Source organism: Coloeus monedula, assembly GCF_965178545.1.
Source record: "Coloeus monedula genome assembly, chromosome: 34".
Classification (NCBI taxonomy): Eukaryota; Metazoa; Chordata; class Aves; order Passeriformes; family Corvidae; genus Coloeus; species Coloeus monedula.
The window spans coordinates 854,005-871,406 of NC_138814.1; the positions used below are offsets into that span (position 1 = coordinate 854,005).

Genomic DNA, 17,402 nt, shown 5'->3' on the forward strand with positions numbered 1-17,402 from the left:
GTGTGGGCGTGCCCCCGCCGCGCCTGCGCCCCCCGCGCCCGCCCCGCCGCGCCGGGATGCGGCACCCGCCGTCCCCTCTCCCTCCCCTCTCCCCCTCCTCCTATCGCGACTCTCGCCCCCTCCTCCTGTCGCGCCTGTCGCCATGGGCTGGCAAGCCGAGCGCGACAAAGTGGTGATCAACGTCGGCGGCGTCCGCCACGAGACCTACCGCAGCACCCTGCAGACGCTGCCCGGCACCCGCCTGGCCGGGCTGGCCGAGCCGGGCGCCGCCGCCCGCTTCGACTACGATGCCGGCGCCGGCGAGTTCTTCTTCGACCGGCACCCGGCCGTGTTCGCCTATGTGCTCAACTACTACCGCACCGGCAAGCTGCACTGCCCGGCCGACGTGTGCGGGCCGCTGTTCGAGGAGGAGCTCGCCTTCTGGGGCATCGACGAGACGGACGTGGAGGCGTGCTGCTGGATGAACTACCGGCAGCACCGCGACGCCGAGGAGGCCCTGGACAGCTTCGAGAGCCCCGAGGGGCCCGGGCCGCCCGAGCCCGCCGAGCCCAAGCGGCTGTGCCTGGAGGAGGGGCGGCCCGCCAGCTGGTGGCGGCGGTGGCGGCCGCGGCTCTGGGCGCTCTTCGAGGACCCTTACTCGTCGCGGATGGCCAGGGTGAGGGATGCCGAGGGATAAAAGGGGGCTTGAGGGTCGTAGGATGGGGTTAGGAGGGGTTGAGGGGTGCTAGGATGGAGTTTAGGAGGGTTTGAGGGGGGTAAAGGGGGCTCTGAGGGGGAGTAGGGGAGGGTTGAGGGGGGGTTTTGGGGGGTGTGAGGGGGTTCAGGGCACTTCTGAGGGGGTTCAGGGCATCTCTGAGGGTGTCTTGCGGAGCTGTGAGTGGGTTTGAAGAGGTTCTGAAGGGGTTTCGAGCATCTCTGAAGGAGTCTTGAGGGGCTGGGAGGGGGTTTAGAGGCGTTCTGGAGGGATTTAAGGCATCTCCGAGAAGGTTTAGGGGGGCTCTGAGGAGGTTTAGGAAGGATGTGGGAGCTCTGGAGGAGTTTAGGGCGTCTCTGAGGGGTCTTGAGGGACTGTGAGAGGGTTTAGGGCATCTCTGAGGAGCTTTAGGGCATCTTTGAGGGGATCTTGAGGGGATGGGAGAGCGCTCAAAAGTGACTGAGGGGTTTTAGGGAGGCCCTGAGGGGAGTTTGGGGGGATTGCGAGAGGGTTTAAGGGTGTCTCAGATGGTTTGGGACATCTCTGAGGGGGCTTTGAGGGGATTTAAGGGGTTTAGTAGGGCTGCGAGAGGCTTCAGGGGGCTCTGAGAGGAGTTAGGGGGCTTTAGGGGGTTGTGAGAGGGATTAGAGGGGCTCTGGAGGGGTTTAGGGCATCTCTGAGGGGATTTGGGGGTGTCTGAGGAGGGTTAGGAGGGCTCTGAAGGAGTCTTGGGGGACTGTGAGAGGATTTAAGGCATCTCCGAGGGGTTTTGGGGGGCTCTGAGGGGGATTGGGGGGTTTAGGAGGTCTCTAGATGGGTTATGGGGGGCTCTGAAGGAGTTGGGAGGGATGTGAGGGGGTCTGCGAGGGGGTTTGGGGCTTTTCTGAGGGGGCTTTGGGGGACTGAGATTTAAGATACCTCTGAGGGGGATTAGGGGGGATGTGAGGGGGATTAGGGGGGTTAGGGCAACTCTAGAGGGGTTTTAGGGGGAGTTTGGAGGGGGCTTAAAGGGAACTAGAGGGGTTTTAGGGCATTTCTGAAGGGGCTTAGGAGGGATGTGAGGGAGTTTAGGGCGTCTCTGGAGGGGTTTAGGAAGGCTGGGGGAGCTCTGGAGGTGTTTGGGGCACTCCTGAGGGGGTCTTGGGGGGTTCTGAGGGGTTTGGGGCATCTCTGAGTGGGTTTAGAGGGGCTCTGCAAGGAGGCCAGGAGGTGTCTGAGGGGGATTAGGGGGGCTCTGAGAAGGTGTGGGACGTTCCAGAGGGGAGTCAGGGATGTCTGAGGGAGTTAAGGACATCCCTGAGGGAGTTTAGGGGGTGTTAAAGTGCTTTTGGAGGCGACAGGGAGGTTTCTAAAGGGGTTAGAGGGATGTGAGGGGATTAAAAGGGGTCTGCAAGGGGGTTTAGGGCATTTTTGAGGGGGTCCTGGGGGGCTCTGAGGGGGTTTAGGGCATCTCTGGGGGGGTTTAAGGGGTCTCTGAGGGGGTTGAGGGGTCTCTGAGGGGGTTGAGGGGGTCTTTGAGGGGGTTGAGGGGATCTGCGAGGGGATCTTGGGGGTCTGGGGGGGATTGAGTGCTGTCTGAGGGGGTTTAGGGGGGCTCTGGCCGGGTTTAGGGGGTGTCTGAAGGGTTTTAGGGCATCTTTGAGGGGGTTGAGGGAGGTTTAGGGGGTCCCTGAGGGGGTTTAGGGGTGTCTGAAGGGGTTCGGGGGGGTCTGAGAGGAGGTTTGGGGGTCTCTGAGAGGGTTTTTGGGGTCTGTGAGGGACTTTAGGGGTCTCTCGAGGAGGTTTAGGGGGCCTCAGGGAGCTTTGGGGGGGGCTCTGGGGTGATCGGAGCCTCTTGAGGGGTCTTGGGGGTCCCTGAGCTGATTTTGGGGGGGAGCTTTGAGAACACTCGGGGGAGCTCTGAGGGGGCTCAGGGGGTCTCTGAGGGGCCGGGGGGGGGGGTCTGGAACACTGCAGGGCTGTTTGGGGGGGGAGGAGGGGGCACAGGGGACACTGCGGGGACCCTGAGGGGACTTTGGGGGGGGTGGCTCTGAGGGGACAGCGCGGGGGGGACACGGGGGGTGCCGGGGGGGACACGGGGGTGCGGGGGGGGCCCCGCTCCGCCGTGCGTGTCCCCCAGTGTGTCCCCCAGTGTCCCCAGCGCCCCCCCCCCGATGTCCCCGGTGTCCCCCGCCCCCCCCGCAGCCGCTGGCCCCGATCCTGCCGCAGCGGGGCCGGAGGGGGAGGGGGGGGGAGCGGGACCGCACTGCGGTGCCCCCTCCCCCCCCCCGGCCTGTCCTACATCCCCTCCCCCCCCCAGGGGCCCCCTCCCTCCATTGTCGTCCCCCCCCTCCCCCCCCGCTTGGCCTAAATCGCCCCCCTCCCCCTCCGTGTCCCCAAACCCCCCCCCCCCCCAGCCTGGCCTACATCCCCTCGCCGTCCCTCGTGTCCCCCCCGAGCCCCCCCCGCGTGTCCCCAGACCCCCCCACCTGGCCTAGATCCCCCCCTCCGTGTCCCCTGGGTCCCCCCTCAATGGCCCCAAATATCTCCCCCCCCCCCCGCCATGGCCTAAATATTGCCCTGCCCCCCCTCGTGTCCCCAAAACTCCCCCGTGTCCCCAAACTGCCCCCCCCGTGTCCCCAAACTGCCCCCCCCCGTGTCCCCAAAACCCCCCCGTGTCCCCAAACCCCCCCTCGTGTCCCCAAAACTCCCCCGTGTCCCCAAACTGCCCCCCCCGTGTCCCCAAACCCCCCCCGTGTCCCCAGGGCTCCATCACCGTGTGCTCCCCCCCCCCGTGTCCCCCCCATGTCCCCAACCCTCTGTGTCCCCCCCCAAGTGTCCCCCCATGTCCCTGTGGCCCCCCCATGTCCCACCTCCCTCGTTATGGGGGGGCTCAGTGATTGGGGGGGGATCAATCTGGGGTTTTGGGGGGGGGGTCAGGAACCTTCACCCCTGGGTGTCCCCCTGTGATTATTTGGGGGTTCAGCGTAATTTTGGGGGGGGGGGTGTCAGAAAAGGGGACACTTGGCTCCCCCCCTGCCCCCCCCATTATTCTGTGGGGTTTCAGTGTTGGGGGGGGGCTCAGGAGCTTGGAAATCTGGGGGTGTCCCCCCCCCATTATTCTATAGGGGTTCAATGTTTGGGGGTCCCCCATAAATCTGGGAGTTGGGACCAGGACACCCCCCCGTGAATATTTGGGGGTGTCAGGCAGACAAATGAGCCCCCCCCGTGAACATTTGGGGGTCAGTCAATGATTTGGGGGGGTCAGGCAGACAAATGAGCCCCCCCATGAATATTTGGGGGTGTCAGTCAGACAAATGAGCCCCCCCATGAATATTTGGGGGTGTCAGTCAGACAAATGAGCCCCCCCATGAATATTTGGGGGTGTCAGTCAGACAAATGAGCCCCCCCAGTGAATATTTGGGGGTGTCAGTCAGACAGATGAGCCCCCCCGTGAACTTTGGGGGTGTCGGTGGTTGGGGGAGGGTCAGAAATGGGGCTCCTGGGTCCCGCCATCCCTCTGGGGGTTCAGGGCTCTGGTGGGAGGGGGCTCTCAGGACCCCCAGACCCCATTCCCTTACCCCTGGGGGGGCTTTGGGGGTCTCAGCACCCAGCCCTGACCCCTCCCCCCCCACCCCTCCCCCAGTACGTGGCCTTCGCCTCGCTCTTCTTCATCCTCATCTCCATCACCACCTTCTGCCTGGAGACGCACGAGGCCTTCAACCGCGTCATCAACAAGACGGAGACGGTGACCACGGGCAACGAGACGGGCACGCAGGTGGCCGTGGAGGTGGAGACCGAGCCCTTCCTCACCTACGTGGAGGGGCTGTGCGTGGTGTGGTTCACCTTCGAGTTCCTCATGCGCGTCAGCTTCTGCCCGGACAAGCGCGACTTCATCAAGAGCAGCCTCAACATCATCGACTTCGTGGCCATCTTGCCCTTCTACCTCGAGGTGGGGCTGCGGGGTTTGTCCTCCAAGGCGGCCAAGGACGTGCTGGGCTTCCTGCGGGTCGTGCGCTTCGTGCGCATCCTGCGCATCTTCAAGCTGACGCGGCACTTCGTGGGGCTGCGCGTGCTGGGCCACACGCTGCGCGCCAGCACCAACGAGTTCCTGCTGCTCGTCATCTTCCTCGCCCTGGGCGTGCTCATCTTCGCCACCATGATCTACTACGCCGAGCGCATCGGCGCCGACCCCGACGACGTCACCGGCAGCCGCCACACCTACTTCAAGAACATCCCCATCGGCTTCTGGTGGGCCGTGGTCACCATGACCACGCTGGGCTACGGGGACATGTACCCCATGACGTGGTCGGGCATGCTGGTGGGTGCCCTGTGCGCCCTGGCCGGGGTGCTGACCATCGCCATGCCCGTGCCCGTCATCGTCAACAACTTCGGCATGTACTACTCGCTGGCCATGGCCAAGCAGAAGTTGCCCAAGAAGAAGAACAAACACATCCCCAGGCCCCCCCAGCCCGGCTCGCCCGGCTACGGCTCGCCGGGCTCCGGCCCCAACGCCCCCGGCAGCCCCCGCGCCGCCCGCCGGCCCCCGGCCTGTCCGCTGGCCCAGGAGGAGGTGGTGGAGATCAACCGGGCCGGTGAGTGGCACTGCGGGGCTTTAGGGGGTTTTGGGGGATGTTGGTAGAGTTTGGAGGGGGTTTGGGGTGGGTTTAGGGGGTTTTGGTAGAGTTTGGAGGGGGTTTGGGGTGAGTTTAAGAGGTTTTGGGGGGTTTTGGTAGAGTTTGGAGAGGTTTGGGGTTGGTTTAGGGGGTTTTGGTAGAGTTTGGAGGGGGTTTGGGGTGGGTTTAGGGGGTTTTGGTAGAGTTTGGAGAGGTTTGGGTGGGTTTAGGGGGTTTTGGTAGAGTTTGGAGAGGTTTGGGGTTGGTTTAGGGGGTTTTGGTAGAGTTTGGAGGGGGTTTGGGGTGGGTTTAGGGGGTTTTGGTAGAGTTTGGAGAGGTTTGGGGTTGGTTTAGTGGGTTTTGGTAGAGTTTGGAGGGGGTTTGGGGTGGGTTTAGGGGGTTTTGGTAGAGTTTGGAGAGGTTTGGGGTGAGTTTAAGAGGTTTTGGGGGGTTTTGGTAGAGTTTGGAGGGGGTTTGGGGTGAGTTTAAGAGGTTTTGGGGGGTTTTGGTAGAGTTTGGAGGGGGTTTGGGGTTGGTTTAGGGGGTTTTGGTAGAGTTTGGAGAGGTTTGGGGTGGGTTTAGGGGGTTTTGGTAGAGTTTGGAGAGGTTTGGGGTGGGTTTAGGGGGTTTTGGTAGAGTTTGGAGAGGTTTGGGGTGAGTTTAAGAGGTTTTGGGGGGTTTTGGTAGAGTTTGGAGGGGGTTTGGGGTGAGTTTAAGAGGTTTTGGGGGGTTTTGGTAGAGTTTGGAGAGGTTTGGGGTTGGTTTAGGGGGTTTTGGTAGAGTTTGGAGGGGGTTTGGGGTGGGTTTAGGGGGTTTTGGTAGAGTTTGGAGGGGGTTTGGGGTTGGTTTAGGGGTTTTGGTAGAGTTTGGAGAGGTTTGGGGTGGGTTTAGGGGGTTTTGGTAGAGTTTGGAGAGGTTTGGGGTGGGTTTAGGGGGTTTTGGTAGAGTTTGGAGAGGTTTGGGGTGAGTTTAAGAGGTTTTGGGGGGTTTTGGTAGAGTTTGGAGGGGGTTTGGGGTGAGTTTAAGAGGTTTTGGGGGGTTTTGGTAGAGTTTGGAGAGGTTTGGGGTTGGTTTAGGGGGTTTTGGTAGAGTTTGGAGGGGGTTTGGGGTGGGTTTAGGGGGTTTTGGTAGAGTTTGGAGAGGTTTGGGGTTGGTTTAGGGGGTTTTGGTAGAGTTGGAGGGGGTTTGGGGTGAGTTTTGGGGGGTTTTGGTAGAGTTTGGAGAGGTTTGGGGTGAGTTTAAGAGGTTTTGGGGGGTTTTGGTAGAGTTTGGAGGGGGTTTGGGGTGAGTTTAAGAGGTTTTGGGGGGTTTTGGTAGAGTTTGGAGAGGTTTGGGGTTGGTTTAGGGGGTTTTGGTAGAGTTTGGAGAGGTTTGGGGTGGGTTTAGGGGTTTTGGTTGAGTTTGGAGAGCTTTGGGGTGGGTTTAGGGGGTTTTGGTAGAGTTTGGAGGGGGTTTGGGGTGGGTTTAGGGGGTTTTGGTAGAGTTTGGAGGGGGTTTGGGGTGAGTTTAAGAGGTTTTGGGGGGTTTTGGTAGAGTTTGGAGGGGGTTTGGGGTGAGTTTAAGAGGTTTTGGGGGGTTTTGGTAGAGTTTGGAGGGGGTTTGGGGTGAGTTTAAGAGGTTTTGGGGGTTTTGGTAGAGTTTGGAGGGGGTTTGGGGTGAGTTTAAGAGGTTTTGGGGGGTTTTGGTAGAGTTTGGAGGGGGTTTAGGGTGCGTTTAGGGGGTTTTGGGGGGGTTGGTAGAGGTTGGATGGGTTTGGGGTGAGTTTTGGGGAAGGTTGGGATGGGTTTAGGGGTTTTAGGTGGTCTTGGTTGAGTTTGGAGGGGTTTGGGTTGGGTTTAGGGGGTTTTGGTAGAGTTTGGAAGGGTTTTAGTTGGATTTAGGGGGTTTGGGGGGTCTTGGTAGAGTTTGGATGGGTTTGGGGTGGGTTTAATGGGTTTTGGGGGTTTTGGTAGAGTTTGGAGGAGTTTGGGGTGAGTTTTGGGAAGTTTGGGGTGGGTTTAGTGGGTTTTAGTGTGTTTTGATAGAGTTTGGAGGGGTTTGGGGTGAATTTAGGGGGTTTTAGTGCATTTTGGTAGAGTTTGAAGGGGGTTTGGGTGGTTTTAGTGGGTTTTAGGGGGCATTGGTAGAGTTTGGAGAGGTTTGGGGTGGGTTTTGGGGAGGTTGGGGTGGGTTTAGTGGGTTTTAGGGAATTTTGGTAGAGTTTGTAGGGGTTGGGAAGTTTTGGAGGGGTTTGGGGTGAGTTTAGCGGATTTTTGGGGATTTTGGTAAAGTTTGGTGGGGTTTTGGGGCGTTTGGTGGATTTTAAGGGGTTTTGGTAGAGTTGGGGAGGAAGTTTTAGTGGGTTTTGGGGCATTTCTGGGCAGTTTGAGGGAGGTTTGGTGGATTTTTCTGGGTTATTGGGGGAGTTTGGTGGATTTTGGGGCAAGCTTGGTGTATCTGAGGGGCTCGAGTAGATTTTGGGGAGAGTTTTGGTGGATTTTGGGAGGGAATTCAGATTTGAGGAGAGTTTGGTGATTTGGGGGGAGTTTCCAGTATTTTGGAATATTTTGGGGAGATTTCAGTGGGGGTTTGGAGCATTTTTGGGCTGAATTTGGAATATTTTGGGGAAACTTTGGCAGATTTCAGTGGGGGTTTGGAGCATTTTGGGGCTGAATTTGGAATATTTTGGGGAAACTTTGGCAGATTTCAGTGGGGATTTGGAGCATTTTTGGGCTGAATTTGGAATATTTTGGGGAAACTTTGGCAGATTTCAGTGGGGGTTTGGAGCATTTTTGGGGCCGAATTTGGGAATATTTTGGGGAAACTTTGGCAGATTTCAGTGGGGGTTTGGAGCATTTTTGGGGCCGAATTTGGGAATATTTTGGGGAAACTTTGGCAGATTTCAGTGGGGGTTTGGAGCATTTTTGGGGCCGAGTTTGGGAATATTTTGGGGAAACTTTGGCAGATTTCAGTGGGGGTTTGGAGCATTTTTGGGCTGAATTTGGAATATTTTGGGGAAACTTTGTCAGATTTCAGTGGGGGTTTGGAGCATTTTGGGGCCGAGTTTGGGAATATTTTGGGGAAACTTTGGCAGATTTCAGTGGGGGTTTGGAGCATTTTTGGGGCTGAGTTTGGGAATATTTTGGGGAAACTTTGGCAGATTTCAGTGGGGGTTTGGAGCATTTTTGGGCTGAATTTGGAATATTTTGGGGAAACTTTGTCAGATTTCATTGGGGGTTTGGAGCATTTTTGGGCTGAATTTGGAATATTTTGGGGAAACTTTGGCAGATTTCAGTGGGGGTTTGGAGCATTTTTGGGCTGAATTTGGAATATTTTGGGGAGATTTCAGTGGGAGTTTGGAGCATTTTTGGGGCCGAGTTTGGAATATTTTGGGGAAACTTTGTCAGATTTCAGTGGGGGTTTGGAGCATTTTGGGGGCCGAATTTGGAATATTTTGGGGAAACATTGGCAGATTTCAGTGGGGGTTTGGAGCATTTTGGGGCCGAGTTTGGGAATATTTTGGGGAAACTTTGGCAGATTTCAGTGGGGGTTTGGAGCATTTTTGGGCTGAATTTGGAATATTTTGGGGAAACTTTGGCAGATTTCAGTGGGGGTTTGGAGCATTTTGGGGCCGAGTTTGGGAATATTTTGGGGAAACTTTGGCAGATTTCAGTGGGGGTTTGGAGCATTTTTGGGCTGAATTTGGAATATTTTGGGGAAACTTTGGCAGATTTCAGTGGGGGTTTGGAGCATTTTTGGGCTGAATTTGGAATATTTTGGGGAGATTTCAGTGGGAGTTTGGAGCATTTTTGGGGCCGAGTTTGGAATATTTTGGGGAAACTTTGTCAGATTTCAGTGGGGATTTGGAGCATTTTTGGGCTGAATTTGGAATATTTTGGGGAAACTTTGTCAGATTTCAGTGGGGATTTGGAGCATTTTTGGGCTGAATTTGGAATATTTTGGGGAAACTTTGGCAGATTTCAGTCGGGGTTTGGAGCATTTTTGGGGCCAAATTTGGAATATTTTGGGGAAACTTTGGCAGATTTCAGTGGGGATTTGGAGCATTTTTGGGGCTGAGTTTGGGAATATTTTGGGGAAACTTTGGCAGATTTCAGTGGGGGTTTGGAGCATTTTTGGGCTGAATTTGGAATATTTTGGGGAAACTTTGGCAGATTTCAGTGGGGGTTTGGAGCATTTTTGGGCTGAATTTGGAATATTTTGGGGAAACTTTGGCAGATTTCAGTGGTGGGTTGGAGCATTTTTGGGGCTGAGTTTGGGAATATTTTGGGGAAACTTTGGCAGATTTCAGTGGGGGTTTGGAGCATTTTGGGGCTGAGTTTGGGAATATTTTGGGGAAACTTTGGCAGATTTCATTGGGGGTTTGGAGCATTTTTGGGCTGAATTTGGAATATTTTGGGGAAACTTTGGCAGATTTCAGTGGGGGTTTGGAGCATTTTTGGGGCTGAGTTTGGAATATTTTGGGGAAACTTTGGCAGATTTCAGTGGGGGTTTGGAGCATTTTTGGGCCAAATTTGGAATATTTTGGGGAAACTTTGGCAGATTTCAGTGGGGGTTTGGAGCATTTTTGGGCTGAATTTGGAATATTTTGGGGAAACTTTGGCAGATTTCAGTGGGGGTTTGGAGCATTTTTGGGCTGAATTTGGAATATTTTGGGGAAACTTTGGCAGATTTCAGTGGGGGTTTGGAGCATTTTTGGGGCCGAATTTGGAATATTTTGGGGAAACTTTGGCAGATTTCAGTGGGGGTTTGGAGCATTTTTGGGGCCAAATTTGGAATATTTTGGGGAAACTTTGGCAGATTTCAGTCGGGGTTTGGAGCATTTTTGGGGCTGAATTTGGAATATTTTGGGGAAACTTTGTCAGATTTCAGTGGGGGTTTGGAGCATTTTGGGGGCCGAATTTGGAATATTTTGGGGAAACTTTGGCAGATTTCAGTGGGGGTTTGGAGCATTTTGGGGGCCGAATTTGGAATATTTTGGGGAAACTTTGGCAGATTTCAGTGGGGGTTTGGAGCATTTTTGGGCTGAATTTGGAATATTTTGGGGAAACTTTGGCAGATTTCAGTGGGGGTTTGGAGCATTTTTGGGCTGAATTTGGAATATTTTGGGGAAACTTTGGCAGATTTCAGTGGTGGGTTGGAGCATTTTTGGGGCTGAGTTTGGGAATATTTTGGGGAAACTTTGGCAGATTTCAGTGGGGGTTTGGAGCATTTTGGGGCTGAGTTTGGGAATATTTTGGGGAAACTTTGGCAGATTTCATTGGGGGTTTGGAGCATTTTCAGGGCCGAGTTTGGAATATTTTGGGGAAACTTTGGCAGATTTCAGTGGGGGTTTGGAGCATTTTTGGGGCTGAGTTTGGAATATTTTGGGGAAACTTTGGCAGATTTCAGTGGGGGTTTGGAGCATTTTTGGGCCAAATTTGGAATATTTTGGGGAAACTTTGGCAGATTTCAGTGGGGGTTTGGAGCATTTTTGGGCTGAATTTGGAATATTTTGGGGAAACTTTGGCAGATTTCAGTGGGGGTTTGGAGCATTTTTGGGCTGAATTTGGAATATTTTGGGGAAACTTTGGCAGATTTCAGTGGGGGTTTGGAGCATTTTTGGGGCCGAATTTGGAATATTTTGGGGAAACTTTGGCAGATTTCAGTGGGGGTTTGGAGCATTTTTGGGGCCAAATTTGGAATATTTTGGGGAAACTTTGGCAGATTTCAGTCGGGGTTTGGAGCATTTTTGGGGCTGAATTTGGAATATTTTGGGGAAACTTTGTCAGATTTCAGTGGGGGTTTGGAGCATTTTGGGGGCCGAATTTGGAATATTTTGGGGAAACTTTGGCAGATTTCAGTGGGGGTTTGGAGCATTTTGGGGGCCGAATTTGGAATATTTTGGGGAAACTTTGGCAGATTTCAGTGGGGGTTTGGAGCATTTTTGGGCTGAATTTGGAATATTTTGGGGAAACTTTGGCAGATTTCAGTGGGGGTTTGGAGCATTTTGGGGGCCGAATTTGGAATATTTTGGGGAAACTTTGGCAGATTTCAGTGGGGGTTTGGAGCATTTTTGGGCTGAATTTGGAATATTTTGGGGAAACTTTGGCAGATTTCAGTGGGGGTTTGGAGCATTTTTGGGCTGAATTTGGAATATTTTGGGGAGATTTCAGTGGGAGTTTGGAGCATTTTTGGGGCCGAGTTTGGGAATATTTTGGGGAAACTTTGTCAGATTTCAGTGGGGATTTGGAGCATTTTTGGGCTGAATTTGGAATATTTTGGGGAAACTTTGGCAGATTTCAGTGGGGGTTTGGAGCATTTTTGGGGCTGAGTTTGGGAATATTTTGGGGAAACTTTGGCAGATTTCAGTGGGGGTTTGGAGCATTTTGGGGCCGAGTTTGGGAATATTTTGGGGAAACTTTAGCAGATTTCAGTGGGGGTTTGGAGCATTTTTGGGGCCGAGTTTGGGAATATTTTGGGGAAACTTTGTCAGATTTCAGTGGGGATTTGGAGCATTTTTGGGCTGAATTTGGAATATTTTGGGGAAACTTTGGCAGATTTCAGTGGGGGTTTGGAGCATTTTTGGGGCTGAGTTTGGGAATATTTTGGGGAAACTTTGGCAGATTTCAGTGGGAGTTTGGAGCATTTTGGTCCCAAGTTTGGGAATATTTGCAGCACACTTCCAGCCCACTTCACTGCCTTTTAGGGGGGGCACTTTGGGGCTATTTTGGGCGCAGTTTAACACATTTAGGGCACCGCTGGGGATCCTGGGGGGGTTCCCGGCCCCACGCCGCTGCCTCCCGGCAGAATCGCGCCCCAACGGCGAGGCGGGCCGGGCGGCGCTGGCGCAGGAGGACTGTCCCCCCATCGACCAGCCCCTGTCCCCCGAGGAGCGCGCCGGGGGCCCCCCGAGCGCCGGGCCCGGGGGGGGCCGCGAGCGCTGCGGCCGAGACAGGGCCTGCTTCCTGCTGGGGCCCGACTACGCGCCCCCCCCCGAGGGGCCCCTGCGCAAAGGTGGGTGCTGGGACCCCTCCCCGGGGGTCCCCAAATCTTTTTCTCTTTCCTCCTTCACCTCCCGTTTCCTCTCCTGCATGTCTTTCCCAGTGCCGGCCCTCCCCTGAACTGGGAGAACTGGGATGGTGGGGGGGGGGGGGGGAGGCAGAGCTTGCGCAGACCCCCCGGCGCTGGGGGGCTCTGGGTGCCCCTTGCACACGCGCGTGCAAGGGGCGGGGCTGGCTGGGGGGGGGCTCCGGCCGTGCGAAGGGGGGCCCGGGGGTTCCCGCACTCGTGTGAGGGTCCTTGTCCCCATCAGGGGGTCCCTGTCCCCACAGGAGGGTCCCTGTCCCCATCAGGGGGTCCCCGTCCCCATGAAGGGGTTCCCGCACTCGTGTGAGGGTCCCTGTCCCCATCAGGGGGTCCCTGTCCCCACAGGAGGGTCCCTGTCCCCGTGTGAGGGTCCCTGTCCCCACAGGAGGGTCCCTGTCCCCGTGTGAGGGTCCCTGTCCCCATCAGGGGGTCCCCATCCCCACAGGAGGGTCCCTGTCCCCACAGAAGGGTCCCCATGAGGGGGTCCCTGTCCCCATGAGGGGGTCCCTGTCCCAATCAGGGGGTCCCTGTCCCCATGAGAGGGTCTCCGTGCCCATGAGGGGGTCCCTGTCCCCACAGGAGGGTCCCCATCCCCATCAGGGGGTCCCCATCCCCATGAGAGGGTCCCCATCCCCATGAGAGGGTCCCTGTCCCCATGGGAGGGTCCCCATCCCCATGAGGGGGTCCCTGTTTCCACAGGGAGTCCCCATCCCCATGAGAGGGTCCCCATCTCCACAGAGGGTCCCCATCCTTATAGTGGGGGGTCCCTGTCCCCACAGTGGGGTCTCCATCCCCATAATGGGACCCCCACCCCTCCAGAGGTGGTCCCCAGCCCCACAGGAGGGTCCCCATCTCCATCAGGGAATCCCCGTCCCCATGAAGGGGTCCCCGCACTCGGGTGAGGGTCCCCATCCCCATGAGAGGGTCCCTGTCCCCACAGGAGGGTCCCTGTCCCCACAGGAGGGTCCCTGTCCCCATCAGGGGGTCTCCGTCCCCATCAGGGGGTCCCTGTCCCCATCAGGGGGTCCCTGTCCCCACAGGAGGGTCCCCATCCCCATCAGGGAGTCCCCGTCCCCATCAGGGGGTCCCTGTCCCCATCAGGGGGTCCCCGTCCCCATCAGGGGGTCCCTGTCCCCACAGGAGGGTCCCCGTCCCCATCAGGGGGTCCCTGGCCCGGGGTGACCCCTCCCCTCTCCCCTTTCGTCCCCAGCGCTCGTCACCGCCTGAGACCCCCGACGGCGCCGCAGGTCAGCCGGGAGGGGGCGCCCTCGTCCTGGCCCCGCCCATAGCCCCGCCCCCACTGGCCTGGCCCCGCCCACTTCGCACAGCTGCGCATGCGCAATCCCCGCCCCCGCACCGCGGCGCTGCTTCACCGGCGGGGGGGGGGAGGGGCACCCGGGAACCCCCCCCCAAATCACCAAAATCACCCGGAATCCCCCAAAAAACCACCTGGGAACCCCCAAAAACCACCCGGAATCCCCCAAAACTACCCGGGAACCCCCAAAACTACTCGGGAACCCCAAAAAACCACCCGGGAACCCCCCAAGAACCACCTGGGAACCCCCCAAATCACCCGGGAACCCCCAAAAACCACCCGGAACCACCAAAATCACCCGGGAACCCCCGAACACACCCGGGAACCCCCAAAAGCCACCCGGGAACCCCCGAACACACCTGGGCACCCCCAAAGACCGCCCGGGAACCCCCAAAAAACACCCGGGAACCCCCAAAAAACCACCCGGGAACCCCCAAAAACCACCCGGAATCCCCCAAAACCACCCGGGAACCCCCCAAAAACCAGCCGGAATCCCCAAAAAACACCCGGGAACCCCCAAAACCCACCTGGGCACCCCCAAAAACCACCCGGGGACCCCCAAAATCACCCGGGAACCCCCAAAACCCACCCGGAACCCCCAAAAACCACCCGGGAACCCCCGAACACATCTGGGCACCCCCAAAAACCACCCGGAATCCCCAAAAAACACCCGGGAACCCCATAAAACCCCCCCAGAATCCCCCACAAACCACCCGGGATCCCCCAAAAACCACCTGGGCACCCCCCCAAAACCACCCGGGAACCCCCAAAACCACCTGGAAACCCCAAAAACCACCCGGGAACCCCCAAAAACCAGCGGGGAACCCCCAAAATCGCCCGGGAACCCCCAAAACCTGCCCGGGAATCCCTGAACACATCTGGGCACCCCCAAAAACCACCCGGAATCCCCAAAAAAAACCCGGGAACCCACCAAAACCACCCGGGAACCCCCCCAAACCCCCCCAGAATCCCCCAAAAACCACCCGGGAACCCCCCAAAAACCACCCGGAATCCCCCAAAAACCACCCGGGAACCCCCAAAACCACCCGGGAACCGCCCCCAAACCACGTGGGAACCCCCAAAACCCCCCCAGAATCCCCCAAAAACCACCCGGGAACGCCCAAAACCCACCTGGGCACCTCCAAAACCCACCCGGAACCCCCAAAATCACCCGGGAACCCCCAAAACCTGCCCGGGAACCCCCGAACACATCTGGGCACCCCCAAAAACCACCCGGAATCCCCAAAAAACACCCGGGAACCCCCCAAAACCCCCCCAGAATCCCCCCAAAACCACCCGGGAACCCCCAAAACCACCCGGAATCCCCAAAAAACCACCTGGGCACCCCCCCAAAACCACCTGGGAACCCCCAAAACCACCCGGGAACCCCCAAAAACCACCCGGAACCCCCAAAACCACCCGGAACCCCCAAAACCACCCGGAATCCCCCCAAAACCACCTGGGCACCCCCCCAAAACCACCTGGGAACCCCCAAAATCACCCGGGAACCCCCAAAACCCACCCGGAACCCCCAAAACCACCCGGAACCCCCAAAACCACCCGGAACCCCCAAAAACCACCCGGGAACCCCCGAACACACCTGGGCACCCCCAAAAACCACCCGGAACCCCCAAAACCACCCGGAACCCCCAAAAACCACCCGGGAACCCCCCCAAACCATCCGGGAACCCCCAAAAACCACCCGGAACCCCCGAACACACTTGGGAACCCCCAAAAACCACCCATAATCCCCCTAAAACCCCCCGGAATCCCCCCCAAACCACGTGGGAACCCCCAAAATCACCCGGGAACCCCCAAAAACCACCCGGAATCCCCCCAAAACCACCTGGAAACCCCAAAAACCACCCGGGAACCCCCAAAACCCACCTGGGCACCCCCAAAAACCACCCGGAATCCCCAAAAAACACCCGGGAACCCCCCAAAACCCCCCCAGAATCCCCCAAAAACCACCTGGGCACCCCCCCAAAACCACCCGGGAACCCCCAAAACCACCCGGGAACCCCCGAACACATCTGGGCACCCCCAAAAACCACCCGGGATCCCCAAAAACCACCCGGAACCCCCCAAAACATCCGGGAACCCTCCCGGCTTTTTTGGGGCGCTCCTGGCCCCTCCCTCCCCTCCCCCCCCCAGCTTGGCTGCCCAAAAATCTCCCCCCCCCAGCCTCCTCAGTACCCCCTGGGGGGTCCCAAATTTCTTGGGGGGTGGCCCCAATTTTGGGGAGGGATCCCCAACTCCGTGGGGGGGGGCCCCACATTTTTAGGAGGGTCCTAAACTGGAGCCCCCCCCCCCCCCCAATCTCTTAAGGGGGTCCCCAACTTTTGGGGGTGTCCCAAATCTGGGGGGGGGGATCCCAAATCCCTTTGGGGTGGGGTCCCAGCTCCTGGGAGGTCCCCAAATCCTGGGGGGGGGTGGGAAGGGGGTCCCAGCTCTTGAGGGGTCCCCAATTTTCGGGGGGGGGGGGGGAGAGGGTCCTAAACCCCTTGGGGAGGGGGTTGCCCATTACCTGGGGGGAGCCCAAATTTTTAGGGGGGGGGGTGTTTCATATTTTGGGGAGGGGGGTCCCACATCCCACGGTGGGGGGGGGGTTTGGGGCGGTGTGGGGTGGGGGGAAACGAAAGGGGGGGGCTGAGGGGGTTTTGGGGGGTTCATGAGGGGATTTTTGGGGGGTTCATGAGGGGGATTTTGGGGGTTCATGAGGGGATTTTTGGGGGTTCATGAGGGGGATTTTGGGGGTTCATGAGGGTTTTTTTGGGGGGTTCATGAGGGGGATTTTGGGGGTTCATGAGGGGGATTTTGGGGGTTCATGAGGGGATTTTTGGGGGGTTCATGAGGGGATTTTGGGGGGTTCATGAGGGGATTTTTGGGGGTTCATGAGGGGGATTTTTGGGGGGTTCATGAGGGGGATTTTGGGGTCCTGACACCCCCTCCCCCCCATTTTTGTCTCCCCCAAAGGCTACGAGAAGTCCCGGAGCCTCAACAGCATCACGGGGGTGCGGGTGGCCCCCGCCGCCCCCCCCTTCAGCTCCCCCAGCCCCCCCCGGCGCCCCCGCTCCCCCATCCCCTCCATCCTCTGAGGGGGGGAAAGGGGGGAAACCCCTCCCCTCCTCCCCGCACCCCCCCTTTTCCTGCCCCCCCTCCCTGCTGTGGGATTCGGGCAGAAAAAGGGGAGAAACGGGAAAAACTCATCAGTGGCAATGGGGGGAGGGGGCACCCCAGCGTGGGGGGTGTGGCTGTGGGGACACCCCAGCCCCCACCCAAGGGACTGGAACCCCCCCTAAAGGGAGGGGTGTCCCCCTAAAAGACTGTGAAAGGGGGTGACCAGGGGACCCCCCGCCCCGGTGTCACCCCAAAGGCTGCACTGCACTTTCTGGACTGGGTGTCCCCCTCTAATTTGGGGTCCCTCCAGCCCCACCCCTATTTCGGGGGGAGGGGTTGGGTGTCCCTGTTGTGTCCCCTTCCCACCTCGTGTGTGTGTCCCCCCCCCCCCGCCATGATCACTCAGGACTTGGGGAGCCCCCCCCGAAAATCGTGTCAGCCCCCCCCGTTGTGTCTCCCCTGTGTGTCTGTGTGTCCCCCCGTCTGTGTCCCCCCGTCTGTGTCCCCTCCGTTCCCTCTCCGGGGCTCCCCACACCCCCCCAAGCAATAACTGGAGCCGCCGGACACGCCGATGGCGGGGGGACAACGGCGGAGGGAGGGCCCCGCCCGGGTG

General features: G+C 58.0%; 1 protein-coding gene across 1 annotated transcript; it reads left to right on the plus strand.

Moving 5' to 3' along the window:
• Positions 1–142: 142 nt before the first annotated feature.
• Positions 143–16,767, plus strand: LOC309583965 (voltage-gated potassium channel KCNC1-like; the record flags this gene model as incomplete). Its single annotated transcript, XM_082299854.1, has 4 exons — positions 143–655; positions 4,320–5,268; positions 12,076–12,282; positions 16,646–16,767. The coding sequence occupies 4 exons, from the start codon at positions 143–145 to the stop codon at positions 16,765–16,767; spliced, it is 1,791 nt and encodes a 596-aa protein (XP_082155980.1).
• Between the last annotated feature and the right edge of the window lie 635 nt (positions 16,768–17,402).